The sequence below is a fragment of the Hipposideros armiger genome, unplaced genomic scaffold, assembly GCF_001890085.2.
Source record: "Hipposideros armiger isolate ML-2016 unplaced genomic scaffold, ASM189008v1 scaffold_76, whole genome shotgun sequence".
Classification (NCBI taxonomy): Eukaryota; Metazoa; Chordata; class Mammalia; order Chiroptera; family Hipposideridae; genus Hipposideros; species Hipposideros armiger.
In genome coordinates, this window is record NW_017731426.1 from 3026990 (window position 1) to 3047510 (window position 20521).

The 20521-nt window shown below is 38.3% G+C and overlaps 1 protein-coding gene across 2 annotated transcripts in view; it reads right to left on the reverse strand.

The window, feature by feature from the left end:
- RERG (RAS like estrogen regulated growth inhibitor) overlaps window positions 1–12128 on the reverse strand; it is a 98504-nt gene extending 86376 nt beyond the window's left edge. Inside the window, exons 1-2 of one of the 2 annotated variants that reach the window (XM_019643263.1) lie at window positions 11840–12128; window positions 8096–8259 (exon numbers count right to left, since the gene is read on the reverse strand). In XM_019643263.1, coding sequence (XP_019498808.1) covers window positions 8096–8156 — 61 coding nt within the window. In that variant the 5' untranslated portion in view covers window positions 8157–8259; window positions 11840–12128. Of the gene's footprint in view, window positions 1–8095; window positions 8260–11246; window positions 11610–11839 lie in introns of those variants that run through there. The other variant, XM_019643264.1, reaches the window with a different exon arrangement.
- Window positions 12129–20521: the final 8393 nt, after the last annotated feature.

The window sequence follows — 20521 nt, forward strand, 5'->3', positions numbered from 1 at the left end:
TGTTTCTCTGGAGGACTGTGACTCATACGCGTTGTCCAAGGATGGATGTGCTTCCAGTCATGGTGAGTTCCTGTCCCTGGAGATAGGCAGGTGCAGGCCAGGAAACCACTTTGGTTATAATGGGGAGTCCATTTAAAATATATGCCTCTTAATATAATGGATAGGCCATATAGTCTAACAATTTATTTGTTTTATTGAGGCCTCAGTCTGTGTCAAATGCTATGTGAGGCTCTAGGGATCTAACCATGAGTAGAAACAGCCACTGCTCTGCCTTTTTGGAATGTACATGAATTCCGTGCCACGTGCGAGCTATCCTAGAACACCACCTTGGTGCTCAGCAGATAACTGCTGAACGAATAACTGAATGAATACATAAGAACATATTTTAAGATGATAGGGAAATAGATACTGCACACATATTTATGGTATATTATTTGAGAAATCTTTCCATCCAAAATACTTATGTGTTTAAAGCTTTAATTTTTTAAAATAAGGGTAAGATTTGATTATCAAAAAATTGTATAACATGTCTATACTTCCTTCTCTAATAAGGCAGAAGACTAAATATTTTCCTAAGCTCTCCTCCCCTCTTACCTACTGATCTTAAAAAAAAAGGAAAGAAAAGGGAAAACCCAACTCAATGTCTATTCATTTCACATATTTGAAAGGGCAAATAACGAAGCATGGAAACAAAAACCTCCGTGTAGTCTGTGATGCGATGTATTTGGGAGAGGAACACTAACAGTAGCTGCTGGACTGAGCATGTCTCCCTGGCCTCTAGTGATGGCCAGTGAGAGAACCCCCACACTGCTTTTCCAAACAGAGAACTGCATGGATTTCAATAACAAGAACATCATAGTATTAAGACCACATTTGTATCCCTCTTATAATTTTTCAAAGTATCTTTAAAGCCTATTCAGCCTGCATCAGTGTAAATAAATAAATGAGCAAATGAATGTAGCCTTTGACAGATGAATACAAAGAGACACGATTGGGATGAGGCTTAAGTTTTAACCCCAATTCTTCCAGTCAATACAATGAGTACATTTTTTTATCATCCCATCATCTTGACAGGACATAGTGCAGCATATCCTTTTTTGATAACAACAAGAAACTTATTCTTAAGCAGAAAATGATTCATCAGCTTCCTTATAATTGATCCAAAGCTGTAAGAAATGGAACGCTACATTGCAGGGGAACTTTCTTATATATACAGGATCTTAGCTGTATTGACTGGCAACATACCTAGTACTGCTAAGAAACTGATTATTTATTGATTACTGGAAACTTTTTATAAAAACAAAATTCAACAGTTTTATGAGGTTCAGATTATACAATTCTAAGCATCATCTCATTTCCGAATGTAAGGCACTTAAAAGGATGTGGAAAAGAATGGAGTGATACAAAATGAAAACATTTAGTAGCAAAGTGGCAAGCGCTTTCACAGAGTCACAAACAGACCCCAGCCTCGGTTGTGGCACTAACATGCTGGTAAGGGTTTCTCTTATATGTATGTGTGTACATGAGCTTAATATATTTGCTAATTCCATGCTGAAATTACCTATTTCAGATTGCCTTGCCTTCATAATATAACTACTTCCATTTTTCTATGGGATGGAAGGAGTTATGGCTGTTTTTCTAAAACCACATCAATTTTCAAAGGCAGCTGTAGCAACAGAGATGCGTTTGTACTGGAATTTTGGCTTCCAGGCCAGTACCACCTTGAAAATTTGGCTGATTTCCCCAAACCCAGAAGTTGGAGAAATACCAGGGATAAAAAGGGGAATTACAAGGATGATTTACAATTTTCTTTACTCTCTTTCCTCAAAGTTCGTCCTTGTCAGTTGCCAAGAAAACAAGTCAACATCAAAATGGAACCAAATGACGACTGATAACTACAGGAAAATATTTCAATGAATAAATTAGTCATCAGTTAACAATAAAGGGCAACTGAATTTTAATAATATATTCCAAAAGAAAAAAGCAGAGACAGAGATATATTATTTTGGCTTTCAAAACAGTTCATGATTTTGTTTTGTTTTGTTTTCCAGTATTGTTTCTTCTCTAATTATATTTTTCTTGAAAACAGCCTAAGAATTGGTCATTGCCAACCTACAAAATGTTTAACTACCCACCAATAAACAATTGATTTTGATGATTTTAACTTTTTCTTTTCTTGCCTTTTCTTTCTTTGTTTTCTAAACCCACATAAGCACCATTCCTCACCTTTGCTTTGCTTTCTGGGCATGCAAGAAAGGTCAGTGTGACTTATGCTTTCCACAGAGGTCTGACTTTTACTCATGTCCATAGATATATACCTGCAATTTGAAAATACCCTTTCATTCCTTTTGGGGTGGAAGAAACAATGAAAACCAACTCACCTACTCTGTTTGCCTCTTTTTGCTTTTCTATCTTTACTTACAGGTAAAGAAAGATATGAATGCTTCAAAACCATAGGTAACCATATCACCATATTTTATGACAACAGAATGGCTATTTTTCTAGCTCCATCCAAACTTGTCTCAATGCTACCTTCCTCCTTTGGCCCAATCTTTTAGAAAACAATTATCCCTCTAACCACCAACTACACAAGGAACCAAAGGGCCTCATTTCTGGTAATCCTTCAATTTCAACAAGCACCTAGGAAAGGCTTCTACACACACACACACACACACACACACACACACACACACACACACACACACACACATTTCCAGGAGCTGTGGGAATTCTGCCTCCACCTGAAACACAGTCTGTCCCTCTTCCTACCTAGACAATTTTTTTTTAATTTAGCTCTTAGGATTATATATAATCTTAGAACAAGGATGACCAAGAACTTGATTTGGACCATAAGCAGGAAGCACAGGACTGCTGTCAGCACTCACGTGCAGGTGACACTGTTTCCTGTACCTGTGGTCCCCAAGCTGGACCTGAAGCCTACGTGTTACTGAAGCTACAGGTCCACCTGCACATGTTCTTGAACAGTGCATTTTAGTCCTTGGTTTGGGGGAAAATAGTTTTTATATTCAAACAAACATAGATTTATTATGGGTTAATATTACATTTTGCATACATTTTATATCATTAATAAAGCATGCAAAATAACTACACAATTGTAATGAGATGCTTGTAATCAGATTCTTACATGCCCCAATTACCCTAAATCTTCCTCCTCTTTTTTTAGAAGTACCTTGAAAACAATGTCCAAGAAGTATCATACTACACCGTTAAGTCTAAGTGGAGGGAACAAACTAGTTTATAGCTACGTAAGTAGAGGAAAAATTCTAACACAAAGGTTAGTTTTATAACATAACATAAAGAAACTAATCTACCTAAGATGTTATTGATATTATTTTTATTTAATATATATGAGACTATATGAGATCTCATCAACATACCTCAACCATAAAATACATGTATATATGACAGCAGCATTTGATGTTCATTGGAAAAGTCATATTGAAAATCAAAATTGTCCCTGTTCTCCTTGAAAATAAGATGAAAACCGTTTTAAAAACTTTTTATAATTGAGAGTGAGGGTGCACGAGCAGGCAAGGACAAGAAAAGGGAGGAAAAGGTAAATCACTTCTCTTTGTGTGAAGGGAAAAAGTATCACAATTTGTTTGTGTTTGGCACCCAATTTCTAGCTCAGCAATCTGAGTCTACAAACTTAAGCCTTCATGGATGACTGCATCAATTGGCTTTGAATTAGAGGATAGCATTACTCAATTAACTTTGAGAAAGGCTAGCCCTTTCAAGAAATATATTTAACTATGGCACACAATATTTCAGTTCTAAAATGACAATGTCAACTGTGAAACTAAATGTAAAACCTCAGCTGTTTTTCTCTCAGCCCCTCCTACACTCACTATAAATTTTAATAATATGTATCCAGGAAGCATTTAAATAAATGTGGTGTGCATTCTAGGTTTTATGGCAGGTTTTATTGCTTTAATTACTTGATGCCTGTCAAAGTATAGGCTGACACACGCAAGTAAGGAAATCTGCGTCCTACATGCCAGGTTATTAGGGCTTTACCCTTAGCCAGTGAAGGTAAGCGTGGGCCCTGATGGGGCAGGAGCAGGAGGAATGGGCTGGGAATCTGTGGGCTCTGTGCTTTGCAGCAGCATTCCCACAAGGCTGAGCCACAAAGCTCCCTAATCCAGCAAGCAAGCTCACTGTAAGATGGAACTGCAAGGTAAAATCAGACAGAAGGAAGAAGAATCTTCCCAATACCAATGACCATGTAAATACTGACACGTGTGCACTGGCATGCACACGCTCATGCACGCACACACCCCTCACATGTTTTATCAGAGTTTCTTAGTAACAGACACATTATTAAATTCTGCCTGCAATACACTTCTATGGTCTACCCATCAAACAGAAAGTTCTGGTTAATGTTAAATTCTGTTTTAAACATAGAGGGCCTATCTATTACTTGGGCTTAGGAAGCTGTCTACTACACACCAGAAGCACTTTAAATTTAAGGGCGTTAATTTATTGATGACACTCACATATTTCTGTCTGTTTCCAAGATTTTCCAGATATAAGCCACGAGAAGTATTATGATCATCAGCAGTCAAGTTGAATTGACATTAACCAGATGATTTAAGAGAAAAAGAGAGACAGAAAGTGTGTGTGTGTGTGTGTGTGTGTGTGTGTGTGTGTGTGTGTGTTGGATGTGCTGAGTAGCAATAGAGAATTTTCATCTTATAAAATTTCTGACTTTTACTAAAAACCCAAATATCCATGTGAATGTAAATATATCTTTGATTGTTTCACTAAATAACTTACAAATTAAAATAAGCATAACTCAAAAAAATTATAATACAATCTAATTCTTGAGCACATACTGTGTGTCAGGTGCTATTCTAGTAACCATCTGTGTAATAACTCATTCAATCCTAACAGCAACTCTTTGAGACAGTCACTGTTATATGCTTTTCATAGTTGAGGAAATTGAGAAGTTAAATAACTTGCCAAAGTTGCCAAGTTCACACAGCTAATAAGTATAGATTTGGGAGTCAAACAGCTCATTCTTTTGACTCTAGGTAAATGGACAAGATGGTCTTATTGACCCACATTCCAATTTGGTATTGAGTGTGGGCAAAGTGGGTGAGACAGGTAAGACTTAAGGCCTCTGATGCAATTCACACGGACCCAAGTCAAAGCAGAGACACTCAGCCTCTATCACTCCCAGGTCTCAAGCTGGTTTCCCGAGGCATACTCTGTGTGCTGGGTGTTTGGAGAGAAACAGATTGTTTAACTCCCCACAAAGATCATGTCCCTTTTGGGGGTAGGCATATGAGTAAGCAAGGAGCTGCAGTTGAATTCCAGCAGGTACAATTTCTTGCAGGCTTAAAAAAACAAAACCTACTAGTAAGACTGATACAGTCTGTGCAATAAGAAAGTGGACATGTGGCACAATGGTTAGGCAGAGACATCATATATCTACCTTAACAAAGAATTAGAATAAACATAAATTCTCACTACAATCTGGTTTCAAATTTGATAGATATGAAGTACTCTGTGGTTGGTTTTACTGAGCTGTGGGTGCAGGTCTCAGAATTGTCTCCCATGGGTATGTCAAACTGGTAGTCAGACTTTGAAATGTGAGGGTGTGGTTACGAGGTCTCAGGAGAATAGTCTAATGTTGAAATAAGAAAACACGATCTGTGCATACATGACAGACAAAAGGCAATTGTTTAAAGGCGTGTAGTCTGTCATTGTCATTTTGCTTAAATGAAAATAAATATGAGTGGTAGGATGGATATAATGTGGATGGAAAAACCAGTCCAAAGAAGTTCAAGTCTGTATATAATCAAGACTGATAGAATTTTAGAGTTAGCAGGGACCTTAGTGAATAAGTTCAGCTTCTGCATTTTACATAAAGCCAAGGTCAGCAGAACTTGTGCTCTTGGGCTGGTGTTCTCCTTAGCCCCCAGGAGAGCATATAGAGTGAGAAAGCAAGAGGATGTTATGTAGAACCTGTGGGGGCGGGGCAGTTTTTCGAGGAAGACTCATGGTTAGGAGCCCATGAAGGTTGCTGGTTAGGGACAATGTGGAGTAATCAGGAAAGCCCAGAAGTGTGATGGCCTTGGATCCTGAGAAGGAAGGAGTTTTAGAATAAATGGTTGTGTTGAATGGCAACAAGAGGCCTGAGAAGACCAGAACTTGGAAAAGTTCATTATGTTTGTTCGTTATTGATCGATGGTGACCTTCGCAAAAGTAGTTTCTATAGCATGAGTGCAGTGGAAGGTTGCCATGTTTTACGCAATGAATGGGAATTTAAAAAAAAAAAAGTTTTGACATTAAGGATAGAGCCTCCATTCAATACACTTGGAGAAAAGGGAAAAGATGAAGCAGCGGACAAAGAAATGTTTAAGGAAAAATGGTCGGTAGAGAATGAGAAGAATAATTGAAACAATTTGGGGGAAGACAAAGGAAACTGGGGACAAAGCTCAAGCTGATGGGTCAACCTTGACAGAAAGTATACAGGTTGCACCAAGGGAGTATAGATGGGAAAGAGATGGGTACACATACTGCTAAGTGGTTCTCTCAATTGAATTTTTAACTTTTCAAACCACGTGGAATTTATTTTGGTAAATGATTTGAGGTTAAAAATGCCCTTCTCTTATTGCCTATGGTAAGTTTTGAATGAATGAATGCATGGTAAACAGTCAGCTCCAGGCCTACAGCCTTCACTCACGAAGGACTTAGATGAGCCCTATTGGCAGCCCAGGCCTTCCCACATACCCAAGTGCCTTCATCCTGCACTCACTGGAACAGTTTCCTCATTCTCCAGATCCTTCCACCAGCGACAGAAATTAGGTTCTCACGCTACCAGGAAACACGGAGGAGATTAATGGGGAGGAGTTTAACTATCTTCAATCTGTTGCAGGCTGGCAGTTTCTTAGCCTTGCTGACTATTTATTATCTTTGTTTAGTTTCTGCCAGAGGCAAGAGCAAGCAGCAAGCAGAAGAAAAGGGTGATGGCAGAAAAGAACACCCTTGAGAAAATTGAAAGAAAAAAGAGGGAAAGATTTAGAATAGTTAAGATTTACTGCTGCCATGAAAGCAGAAAGCAGGTTAGGAAAGAGAGGTCGATCACAGAATTAAAATCTGCTTGTGTGAGTTCATTTAAGATTATGTGGATTACCTGTTGTAGGGGATGATCCCAACAGGCTTCCCTCTATACACACACACTCCTACTAGATAACTGTCTGAGTCCTTTCCTAAGAACCAAAGGCTCCACGTGCAAAGTCAGTTACAGGTCTGTCCTCCAGTAAGAGATCCAGGCAACGCCATCTGAAAAGCCATGCTGCCCTGACATTTTAGCAACATCTACTTCAGTATTCTTTAATTATAAAATCTGAGATCTACTTTTCAAATTGGATTAGATACATCTTCACTTTCACCATTTCACCCTTAATTTCAAAGGTCTGCAAGCATTTTCTTAGGTGGGGAATAAAAAAGCCTTTATTACTTTGTGAGAATTATGAATGTGAGCCAAATTTTGATAATTAAATTCACCCCGGAGGCCCTGGCAACAGTTGTCTTGCTTCGTCACTCTAAGTTTTCACCAGTCCTTCCCAATTTTAGAAGTGTTGAATAATAATGCAATTCTGTTTCTGGTAAAGATATATTCATTCAACAAGTATTTACCAAGCACCCGACACATGCTTGACCTTGAGCTGGTTGCTGAGAATATCAAGATGAATGAGATATAAAATTGGCCCCTCAGGATCTCAGATACAGAAAAAAGAGCAAAAATATTTTTAATTTTCGTAATCTGATATTCTTAGAGGTTTGTTTAATATCTTTCCTCAGAGTACAAAAATCTATGATACATAAACCATTGCCTTATGTATTATCAACAGAGCTACTTTATCATAAATAAGCAAGAATACATAAATCTTGGTTATGCAAAATAAAACTTCTAGATAAAGAGAAAGAGACTTCATCTAAAAGAACAACACATGATCATATGAGAAATGCCAACCACCTTCCTGCCCAATCCCAGGAGGCAGTAACAAAGATACACACATACACACAGACACACAGACACTCAAACAACCACAACACAACTTACCTGACTTGCCCACGCCAGCTCTTCCAAATATTGCCAGTTTGACCTCTGCACTTTTAGCCATGCTGGGTTTTGGTAGACAACTCACTGTCGTTCCAATTAAAGAGCTGAGAAAATCGTTTTGGTTTCAGCCTTTGGGTTCACCATATCATTGTAAATCTGCAACCCTAAAACAAAGGATATTTGGAAATTCATATGTGACTGGAAAAGGAATTCATATTTGTTAAGCATCTCAAATATGCCAGCCATCATTCAGCTTTATCAACATTTTCCATTTTGATCTTCACTACAATTCTTGCAGAGTAATTTACTGCAAACTATTCAGCTAATTAAATGACAGATCCAAGACTTGAACTTAGATCTGTTTTGGTTCTAAAACATGCATTTTCACATGCAATAGCATTTTCTAAAGTACTTTCTGAAAGAATTTTTTATGAAAGCATTTTCTTTGTCAGTAATTGATAAATATTTGAAGTATATAAATACATGTATTTACCCTGTGTCTGTAAACATCCAATATACAAACATGTGATGAGGAGAGTCACATTTGGAATTCTTTATTTCTCTTTGGGCTGAATAATATACATTCATATTAGTGAACCCCAATGCAATACAACTGAGTTTGTATTTCAAGGTTTAAATTTGATCTCAGTTCACACTATATCACATGATCAATTCATGTGACAGATACGCATATTCCAGGAATTGATACATAACATTTAGATCATATTTTTATATTTTTCTGGGCACAGCGCCCTGGTACACAAAAGATAAATGCCATTCCCTGACTTCTGATTCCTTTTCTATGACAACATCAAGCACATTAGTTTATGGTATTTTCCTAACATCTTGGGAAATTACATTATATACAATGTAGGCACATTTTATATAGATGGGTGCTTTGGGGTTGACACCTAGGTTCTTAGTACCATGGAGATGTACAGCTGGAAGGACCCTTGGGGTCAACCGAAGAAATCCTCCAGCTGTCACAGGAATCTTTCCTTTCGATCAGACAACCATCCAACAACCATCCTGTGTCTAATTTACCACTTTCTTGTATAGAGGAGGGAGGAGAGGCATGAAGTCAGCCTGTTCTTTTCTTTCACTCAGAGCCCTTCAAGTTAGCCTAGCCACTATGAGGACCCTTTGCTCCATGCTAGGCTCTACTTTCTAGGTAAATGAGGCCGCGGCATCTTCCCTTGTTCCTCATGGGATGTGTGGTCTTGTTTATGGTTTTTGACCTTCACATTCCTTCTTCACCATATGCAGCTCTCTCCTTTGGCACTTGCCGTTTTAATCACTCTACAAACATGACACCCACTGCATTCAACACTTGGGGTTTGACCTGACAAAACGACCCAGCCAAAGATCACGGAGGTTTTCCCTATTCTTTATCTGGGCACTGTGGTTGTATTACTGCATGGCCACTCATATGAAGGCTCATGTCCTCTGTGTGAACTGCAGACCCCCCTGTCTGAACTTCCACATCAATGTTTTAAACCTAAATACAAGACTTCACTTTTATCCTTATTAAACTTAATCACGTCAGCTTTCATTTCATCAATTTTTTCCAGTCTGTAAAGATAATTTCAAGACACAAATCTGTTATCTTAACATGTCAACTGCTCCTGCCAGCGTTTTGTCATCTACACGTTTTTAAAAACAGCATCTCGAGTGAAAGATAAAAGCAAGAATCCTTCTGAAAAGTATTTCTACAAAGACATGAACACATACTGTTTTCATCATTATTCATCTAAGCCACCAATTTGTACCTAACAAATTTTTTTTTAATGAAGCTTTATTGGGCTGACAATGGTTGGTAAAGCTACATAGGTTTCAAGTATACAATTCTGTAATACATCATCTATATATCGTGTTGTATGTTCACCTAACAAATTTTGTATTTGATGATTTCCAAAGTGCCAGAGCATCCTCTGAAAGATGAAAAGTTCAACATTAACATTAGCTATTGTTTATTTCATTCCCAATAATGAAAAATCTTCTTGGTAATCATTAATAGTACAAAACCCAGAAGCTAAACATCTGTGATTTGTCCAGTCCCATATTTTGGCTAAAGATAAAAGGACTTCCTTATTTGTCATTTTATATGCATTTATTAAGAAAAGCCCTCTTTGTTTAGTGCTTCATCACAGAAGCTTCACAGAAGCATGATATATGGAGATATATTAACTACACAAATTCTAAATAATAATGGAATTTCTTTAAAACATAGTCGGTGAAAGTGTCCAGAGAGTGTATAAACAATTTGTTATTTCATGTAAAATTGTCCATTCCTGTGCACATAAAACCTAAGTAATTATCTGATTGATGCTACATGAAAGTAGCCTTAAAAAATGATTTAAAAAAAGCAAACACACACACACATTTGTTAGGTCAAATATTTCAGTAACTCCCAAATGGCCTCAGAAGCATAGGAATTTCACATAAGAAAGACAAATTGTTTGGGTTGTTTTTTTCATTTATAACTTAATAAAGGTACAGTTGGTTATTGTCAATCTTCTGTCATGTTTAGAAAAGTCACTTAAAGGAATACAAAAACTGACTTATGTACTTCAACATTTTATTTCTCACAGGAAACTGAAAAGTTACATTTGACAAAGATAAAAAAGGTAAGTGTGCAAATTTTTGTAATAAGTGAACTGTTGCCAAATTTCTGATGTTCAAAATAATTCATAAATCCAGGCCTTCCAGAACATGGACTTTAAAAAATACATTTGCTTTAATATTGTTGTGCAGAAATATTCTGGCTGAGTCTAGATTGCCATTCATTGTTTATGTGCACAGTACTTTATTAGCACAAAAACGTCTGAGTCCCTATTACTCCTACAGCTAAAATCACACTTATATATTTAAGAGACTAAAGGTATGGTGATTTATTTTTTTCTGAACATAAAGGGACTAAAAGAAAGCTTAGAAAGAAGAAATAAAAGAAGTTAGCCTCCAAATCTTATGTTACTCTTAATGCAGTGACTGATTCATTCCACACTTATGCTAAATACACACAAAGTGGCTACCTTCCAGGACTTGACCATCTGTTAGACCTGTGACATTTAGGTCACTAGTAACCTGATTTTTAAATTTTATTTAAAGAAAGGTTTTATTCATAACAAATTATTCTGAAGACTATACTTACCAAGGCCCATGCTTTTCACTTCCTCTTGGGAAGAAAAAAAAAAAAAGCGAGTGTCTTTATAAGGTAATAGTTTTTTTAACTTCTGTATTTATCATTAAAATAAAGTGCAGCTGTTTAGGGAAGCAAATAATCTAGCCTGGTCGTGGGAATGAGATTCTCTCTGGGCCGCTCCTTCTCTAGCTCTGAAATCAAGTTTTCCTGGTCTCATTACCAGAAATTCTCCCTCATCTTACAATACACCACCCACAGCGACGAGGATAACTGCTCAAGACCCCTGGCTATGGCGTTGCTCCCAAAGCAACAGGTATCCTGGAATGAAAAACAAGCCCACTGGGGACTGACTGCTGGTCACTTGCTCTCAGCCTAGAGGACAAATGCAACCTAAGTCATAGGGCATTCTCCGTTCTAGCTCGGAGGGAGCTGTCAAACTCTGAGCGCCCGCGCTCACGTCTCCCTCACAGCGAACCCCAGAGCCACCCTGGAGGGACCCAGTGGCCAGGAGGAACAACCCAGAAGCCAAGGGCTCAGGGGCACAGAAGGGTCTGCAGGAAGTCATCCCAAAACAGCCACCTGGGCACGTGCGTGACACTCACCTGTTCGCACTCTCCAGGCCCAGGACAGCCGCAGTCCCCTGCAAGTTCAGAATCGGTCCCTAGGATCGCAAAACCTTCCCACGGGGCACAGCCCAGGGTGCAGGCTGCGTTTCCTGCTGCGATTGCGGGTGGGAGCGGCGGCAGCAGCAGCAAGTATGGGCGGACGGACAGGGGTCTCCTCGCTCGTGCTCGCTCCCGCTAGCGGCCGAGGGACTGCGGCAGGACGCGAGCTTAGCCTGGCAGAGGCCGCGGCGTCCGCCGCCAGGATGCTGCAGTGCGGCGCTTCGGCGACCCCTACTGGGGCCAGGAACCGGCTCTTCCCGCGGTACAGCCTCCCCACCGAGAGCGTGGAATGTCCTCCTTCTCTGTGCTGCGCCCAAGTCAGGCTCCCCTTGACCCTTGCTCAGTCCCCCGCCTCTAGGCTCTCGCACAAGGACCTCTTTCCTTAGTTAAAATGTGGCGTGTGAAAGCATCACTAAGTAGTATTTTCTATTCCTGACTTCAAATGAGCCTCACAACATCTCTTTGAGGTACATTTAATTATCTCCATGACACCCAAGAGGAAACTGAAAGAGGATAAATAACTTGCCCAAGGCTAGTATCTTGTTGGAATGAAGTCTAGGACGGATGGGAGACTGAGAGCTGCTAGAAGGGTCATAAAAACTGAATTCAATGGAAATTTATAGTTATATATTTGAGAAAGTTCCAAAAGCTTCACATCCTCCTGACAAGATCAGCATGTATAATATTTGAATCAAAGTCATACTCCATCACAGTGAAAACCTAACAAAGATGATGAATAGTTGTTATATGCTACACCTGCTTTCACCTCTCACCTCACTTTTTATGTACACCCTCCCTTGAGTATTTGCAATTGTTAGACTTTCACAGATGAGAGGTGAGTTTGCGAGAAGTTAAATGATTTGCCAAAGACTATCCAAGGAGCAGAAACACCTATGCTATCTTTTTTCCTTAAGAATTTGGGTGTTCTTAACAAGATAGCAAGTGGCCTCTAATATTGAGCAGACAGGGGCCTAAGGCTAAATGAACAATCTGCTGCGTGACCTTGATGGAAGAGATGTAGCCAGGGAGGCAGTTTCCAGGGCCAGCGCTGACCTGGAGATGTACCACAGCCACAAGTTTGGGCCAGGCTGAATGGAGGAGCTAGATGGGTGGCCGATGGGGGAATTGCCTGCCTGTGCAGGAGTTGTTCAGCTAATTCTTTGAGAAAGCTCAAATTTTATCCTGTTTGACTTCCCTGATCACTAAGCTATCTCCCTCCCTGCAACACACACCTGGATCAGGTGGGCTGATTCTTTGTCTCATAGCACCCTGTTATCTATCATTGTGTCTGCATTGTACTCATGTTTATTTCTGTCTTCTCCGTTAAACCTGAATTACCTGGGTGTAGGGATATATAGTGTATATCTCTGTATTTCCAGCCTCTACCATCGTACCTGACACATAGTGGGTATTCAAAAAACAGTAGAATGAGGAGAAAGAACAAATTGTGATGGGGAAGTTTGATTTTCCTACATGCCGAATTTGGTATGCAATAGCCAGTAAGAAGTTGAACATATGGGTCTGAAGTTCAGGAAAGAGGCCTGGAAAAGAGATTTCATGTCTCAGCAGGCAGGGAGTCTTTGAAGCTGGGTATATTGAAAGAATTGCCCAGGTTGATTATGTAGAATTTTATAGAAATCCAATTACATAGAATTTTGTAGCAGTAAGATGCTCATGTCTCACATTAACTTCTTTCCCGAGCAACTCATGTAGGCATGGAAGGGTTTAATACAAAACATCTATGAATACATACATAGGTAGCTAGATAGATGATATAGATATGTAGATATATAGACACATATCTCGTATTTACAGAGATTTAAGTTGCAATTCCCACTTTGCCATGCTTATCTAATTAGAGGTCTTGTCATGCTCCAGTCTCTTAGCCTGGCTTTAGGCTTCAGCTAAAACTTCTAACACAAAACCGGTAGATGAAGAGTCGGTATAACCCTAGAACATTAAAAACTAGAATTGTGTGTATGTGTGTCTATAGTGTTAATCACGTTTATCGTAAATAATTCACGTAGTAGGAACAAAGCAAAGTAGAAAATCACCCCCAAAATCACAGTATTCGGAAATAACCATTGTTATCATGAGAGGACAATAATTCCAGAATCTGTAGAACATAGAAGACGCAATAGATGTGCTAAATGGTAGATGGATATGCTAAGTGCTATCATATCATTTTACTTATTTATTATTTATTTTTTTAAAGATTTGATTGGGGAATTGGGGGAGGGGAACAGCGTTGGGGAATCAGGGAAGGGGAACAGACGAGTTGCTGTCCTTCTGTTCTTCAGTCTAGTTGTGGAGGACGTTGCTCCACTGGTTCATTATCATTGCACTCTTTATATACTCTTGGTATTATCATTGCACTCTTTCCAGCTGAGGCAGATGGGTAGCCGGCCACTGGGCGGCTGCTCACAGGGGCTTCCAGCCACTCATGGTAGCTTATGGCAGCCCACTGCAGCTCCACTGCAGCCTACACGGTCGCCGGCGACTCACAGCCGCCCAGCTCCAGGTTGAGCTGTTGTTCACCATCTTAGCTGTAGAGGGCGCAGTGTCACTGGCCCTCATCATGTGGGATCCGAACCGGGGTCCTGCTGCTCAGAGCTGGCATCCCAAGCCAACTCTTAACCAACGTGCCACTTGGCTGGCCCTCTCATACCATTTTAAATAAATAAAGTAAATAAATGCTATTTTTAATTTAAAAATACACTAAATTAAACAGAATATAAAGAAATTAAAGTGAACCTTAAAGGTGACTGAACTTTAGGTCTTTATTTACTTCATGAGATATTTTATCCTAAAAATTCCTATAAAGTTAAATTTATTACATAAACTCAGATCTGAATACATTATGTTTAACTATATATTTGTTTATATTTATATGGTTATATATATATGGTTTATATTTAGCCATATATTTGTTTTAGTCAATATCATTTGACTTCTTACTATTTAAAAAAAATTAGCTCTCTTCTTATGCCTCTCTTTCCCCCTTCGTTCCTCCTATACTTTTATTTATTCTTCATCAAGATTTATGATATTTGCATTTGCTTTGTAATTCGAATTTCCAAAGTGGCCTAAGCTTAGTTCTATATTTAAATGGGATACACTAATTTAATTATTTTACTGCAGTTTTTCTATTACTTATTCTTTATTGTGATTAGTCCTTTTATTTTTTCATTGAGTAATGTTTCATGGTCTTATAGGTGCTGTGCTGTATAACTAAGAATACTCATCTCTTCCTTTCCTTGTTGTTTTTATTTTGTACTTACCTTACTTTTGCTTACTATGATCCTTCCCTCCTTTTTTCTACATATTTTGCATTTGTTATATTGCTTATTTTCTAATCAGATATATTTTCTGTGATACATAATAAGTGAATTCTACTTGACCCTGTTCCTACCGTATCTGAGACCTGTTTGTTGTGTCTCTGAAGCAATGGTTTGAGGGATAAGCATTTCACTCTGTGAAACTCCTAAGATGAGATGATAAAGCAAAGAGGAGAGATCATCTGAATCTCTGTGCAGGCTTTGTTAAAGGTTGCATGATCTGCTTTTCTCTGAGGTTTTATTAAAGACCCTGCACCAGGATCTAATCAGGATCAGACAAAGTTCCAAAGAAAAGATTCCCTCAGGCTTGAGATGGCTCCCCCCCACTTCATTCTTGGAGCCCTAAGCCATTTTCATTATATAACTACTCTCTCTGTCCCCTCTTCCTGCCACAAAAGGATAAAAATAGTTGCTCAGTTTAATGCATTCCAAATTTGGAGGTATTCATTATTGTTGAGAAAGAATCCTCAGGATTTGGTGACTCACCAATTCTACTTCTGGAAGACATGGTGGTCTATACCATGATCTTTTATGTCCTTAAAAGTTTTATTTTGAAGTTTTATGGCAAGAAATCATGCCCCTTCCCTCGTTTTGTTGCTGCTAATGATTATTATTTGACTGAGGTGTGTGTGTGTGTGTGTGTGTGTGTGTGTGTGTGTGTGTGTGTGTGTTGGGGAGAGGGGGGTATTTACTGCTGTTTTTGCTTAGTTAGTTCAATATTAGGCAAGGAAAAGCCTGATTTGGGCCATGATTGGACTGTCCCTCTGATAGGGAACAACTATAAAAGCTAATCAAAATATATAATATAGGTATTTGGAAGCCTTGGAATACAACTAAGGCAGGACTGTAATCCCTGACAGAGGGAATACACTTGAGTTTAGTCCCACATTCACCCATGTTTTCTCCTTGGGGGCATTTTGAGGGCCTCAGCCCATGAAAGTGGAGCCTGCACAACAATAAGAAATTAGAATTCAAGGCTACTAATGCAGCTGGGTTCAGAAGGTTAGAGTGTCCCAGAGGATAGCCACAGAGAGACAACTCCAGAGATTTGCATAGAAATGCCCCTAGGACCTTGGCTATTTCTTGGGCTGCACATTGTCTGGTGAGCCTCTGGGAGACCTAGTACAAGAGCAGCTTCCTAAGGTCTAAAAGATAAGTGGAGATTCCAGAGATCGCAGAATCCTGGGAAGACACTGGACTTGAGCCTAGCCAGAGTTCAGAAAATTTTGTGAACAGCCTGAACATTTGATTGAGACCCCAGAAAGACCTTATTCTAGGAGTGAGGACCATGTTCTAAGAATACGAGTATGGTCTATTATCTAGGAGTAACTTGAATCTGAAATACACCCTCTCTCCCAAACAAAGACTAAAATGAAGCCTTGACAGGAACAAGTCAATCCACAGGTAAATTAACTGCCTGCCAAAACAAAACTCAACACTCCTGAAAAAAGATAACATAATTCAGAGCTTCTATAACTATCATCTATAATGTCAAACATACTATATTAGTTATTGGCTTGTTGGAAAAGTCATGACGTATTTTGTCTATCTTTTTCAAAGGTCACTTATTTATATAAAGGACAAAGATCAATCAATGATATATTGCCCGTTTTGTTCGATAACCATTTGCCATCTTTCAGTGAGCTTCATAATTCCTCGTTCATAGAAGGACCTGTCTTTATTTGTGAAAACTGAACAAGGTGCTGATTTACAGCCTCATCTCAATTGAACATTATACTACACAAGGAGTTTTGAACAGAGTGAAACAAGTAAAAGTCTGACGGTTCAAGGTCAGGCGAGTATGATGGGTGGGGCAACACATTCCACCCAAGCTCCAATAATTATTGATGGCTGATCAAACTTGTGCGTGGTCTTGCGTTGTCATGATGGAACACAACTCCTTTATAAAAGCTCTGGACATTTCTGGGTGATGGATTTGTTAAAACTGTCCAATTGCCAACAGTACACATTTGAATTGATTGTTTGGTTCCTTGGTAGGAGCTCAAAAAACATGACACCTTTAAAAATCCCATCACACTGAGAGCATAACCTTCCTCTAATGAATGTCTGCTTTCAATGTCATTTGAGATGAATCATCACGTCGGGACCAAGGCCGTTTTCACACCACACTGTTGTAAACAATCCACTTCTCATCACCACTTATCAGTTGCTCCAAAAAATGATTGTTTTCCTCATGTTTAATGAGCATATTGCAGATGTTTATATGCGCTGTCAAATGAACTTCTTTAAGTTCATGCAGAACCCAACTATCGAGCTTGCTTAAGTATCCCAGCTTCTTCAGGTGGTCATGAATGCTTGAATGATGGATGTTCAATGTTTCTGCAATCTCTTGTGTCGTGTAACATGGGTTTGACTCAATCGATGCCTTTATTTTGTTGTCATCAACCTTGGTGGGCCTCCCTGACAGAGGAGTGTCGTTGAGATCAAAATCACCAGCATGGAATTTTGTGAACAATCATTGGCACTGACATTCTTGTAGAGCACTGTCACTGTAAACTTTGTACAACTTTTCATAAGCTTGACTCACGTTCTTCCCTTTATGGAAGTAAAACAGTAAAATAGGCAAAAATGCACAGTTTGGTCTTCCATCTTCAACTTGTAAAATCTCCAGAACACAACCAAATCACTCAAGTTTTTTTTTTTTAGAAAAAAGCTAGAACTGTCAGCTGTCAAATGACATAGCAATAACACAGATGCGAATGATGCTAGTACTTTCAAAAATGAACTAGTGCCATCTGTTGCAAACATGCATCAGGACTTTTCTGACAACTCAATAGCTTGGGCTGCCATAAAAGACTGGATAATTAAAAAATTTTTTTTTTATTGGGGAACAGCCATGGTCATTGGTAAGACATTGCTTTCATGCTACAATGGCATAGTTGACTCTTTTTTTTTTTTAGCTGAGCCATCCTGCTACTTGTTGGCAGCTCAGCGGCTGCTCAGCTCGGGCTGGACTCAAACCGCTGTTGCTCAGAGCTCAAACTCTTGAGCGAGCTCTTAACCAACTGAGCCACTCTGCTGGCCCTTGACTCTTTTTTGAGGAGGGCGCAGCTCATAGTGGCCCATGCAGGAATAAAAACGGCAACCTGGATGTTATCAGCACCACACTCTAACCAACTGAGCTAACCCGTCACCCTGGTATCTCTTCTTATGAAGACACTAATCTTATCAGATTAGGGCCCTACCCTTACAATCTTATTTAACCTTAACTACTTATGTAAAGGTCTATCTCCAAGTACAATCACATTAGGGGTTAGGGCTTCGACATGAATTTTGGAGGGATACAAACATTTAGTCCATAACACATAGAATAAAAATGACTAGATAAGCAATAAGAATGAAACATAAATACCAATAATAAAGAGATAAAAGTCAACAGAAGTAGACCAATAGATGATCTAGACATTGGAGTAAGTAGAAAATGACTTCAAAATTTCTAGGATTATTGTGCTAAAGACAATAGAGGAAATTTAGACAAAAGTAGATAAAATATTAAGTATTTATTACATTTTCATCCATTTGAGTATTTCAACAGAGAAATAGAACCTATGAAAATGATTAAAAAAATAACTTTAGAGCTATATAATGTAATACCTGAAATTAAGAACTCATTTAATGGGTTTAACAGAAGATGAAAAGATCAGAAGGCAGGATTAGGAAATGCAAAGTTAAGCCATTAGAAAACATCCAAAATAAACTATAGAGGGGAAAAATGGAAAGACCTAAACAGCACAAGAAATATAGAACATGGTCAAAAAGTCTAACACACATGTAATTGGAGTTTTAGAAAGAAAGAAAAAAATGAGATATAAGCAATAGGTAAAGAAATAGTGGCTGAAAAAATTGCAAATCTGATTAAAGACAGTAATCCTCCAATTCAAGAAGCTCTTTGAATGCCAAGCAAGATAAATAAAAAGAAAATGACATCTATGCATCTAACAGTTAACTTACCAGAAACCAAGGTACAGAAATAATTTAGGACAGCCAGGAAAACAAAAAAGACACATTATTTTTAAGGACAAAAAACAATAGAAAATGAATAATAACCTGTCACCGTAAACTAACAAAGACATAAGTCAATGGAATAACATTTAAAGTGCCAAACTAGAACTCTGTATTTACTGAAATAAATCTTTCTCAGATAAAATTTGAGAGAGCTCATTGACAGAGCAATGAAAAAAAGGAGTTATTTCAGACAGAAGTAAAAAAATTCAAGTAGTGATTAGCAACTTCAGATAGGGTAAATATATTGGTAAAAATAAATGACTATTGACCATTAAAATACACAAGCATTAAAGTGTCTTATGAGGATAAAATAATATCTAGAAATAGAATATATAACAATAGCAAACAAGGTGGGAAAGCATAAAGTTTCTTCCATAGTTTGGGACGTGGCAAAATTACTAATTTAAGATAGACTAATAATTTTAAAATGCATTTGCCATTTCTAGGAAAATACTAAAAGGATTCCACAATATAGTAATAGAGAAGACTAAATGAATAAAAATACTTCATTAATAAAAATGAAGGCAAAGAAAGAGGAATAAAGGAACAGATGGCACGAATTGACAACAAATAATAAGATAGTAGACTTAAATCCAACTGTTTCAGTAATTATATCAAATGTACTAAACACACTAAATGACAAAATGTATCCAATTAAATGATGCAAATATGTGTGTGTGTGTATGTTTTCTTTTTTTTTACAGAAACACAACTTAAAGACACAGATAGACTGGAAGTAAAAATGGAAAACAATATGCCATGAAAACAGTAATCAAAAGAAAAGGGTAGTTCTGCAATTGAGCTTTTCTCCATAACATCACATACATGAAAGTCAGCCCAAAACCCATGTTCTTAATCATTATGCTCTACTACTTTTATAATATGGCTGAATTCATCTCTCTTTGTAAGATTTCCTTGCCTTGGCCACAGTTGATTTCCTCTATTCTCTTTTCCACTCTCAGTTCCCCGGCTGGTGTTGTTTTGAGCGTGACAACAGGAATACTAGGAATGAGGATGCTTAGAGTAGAGTAAGCTGTGGCCAATATTCTGTATCACTTTTGTATGGGTTCCTCACTCTGATCACCCTCCCTGCCATGGTGGGCAGGATTATTGTAATGACATGCTCCTTTACCAGGACAATGGAAAACACAGTGAACATCCATATGCGGCTACAAAAGCAAATTTCTAGTTGAACAGATTTTGAACCATAATCCCTGAACCAAATTTAGCTCTCAGTTGTCCATCTCTGTTTAAA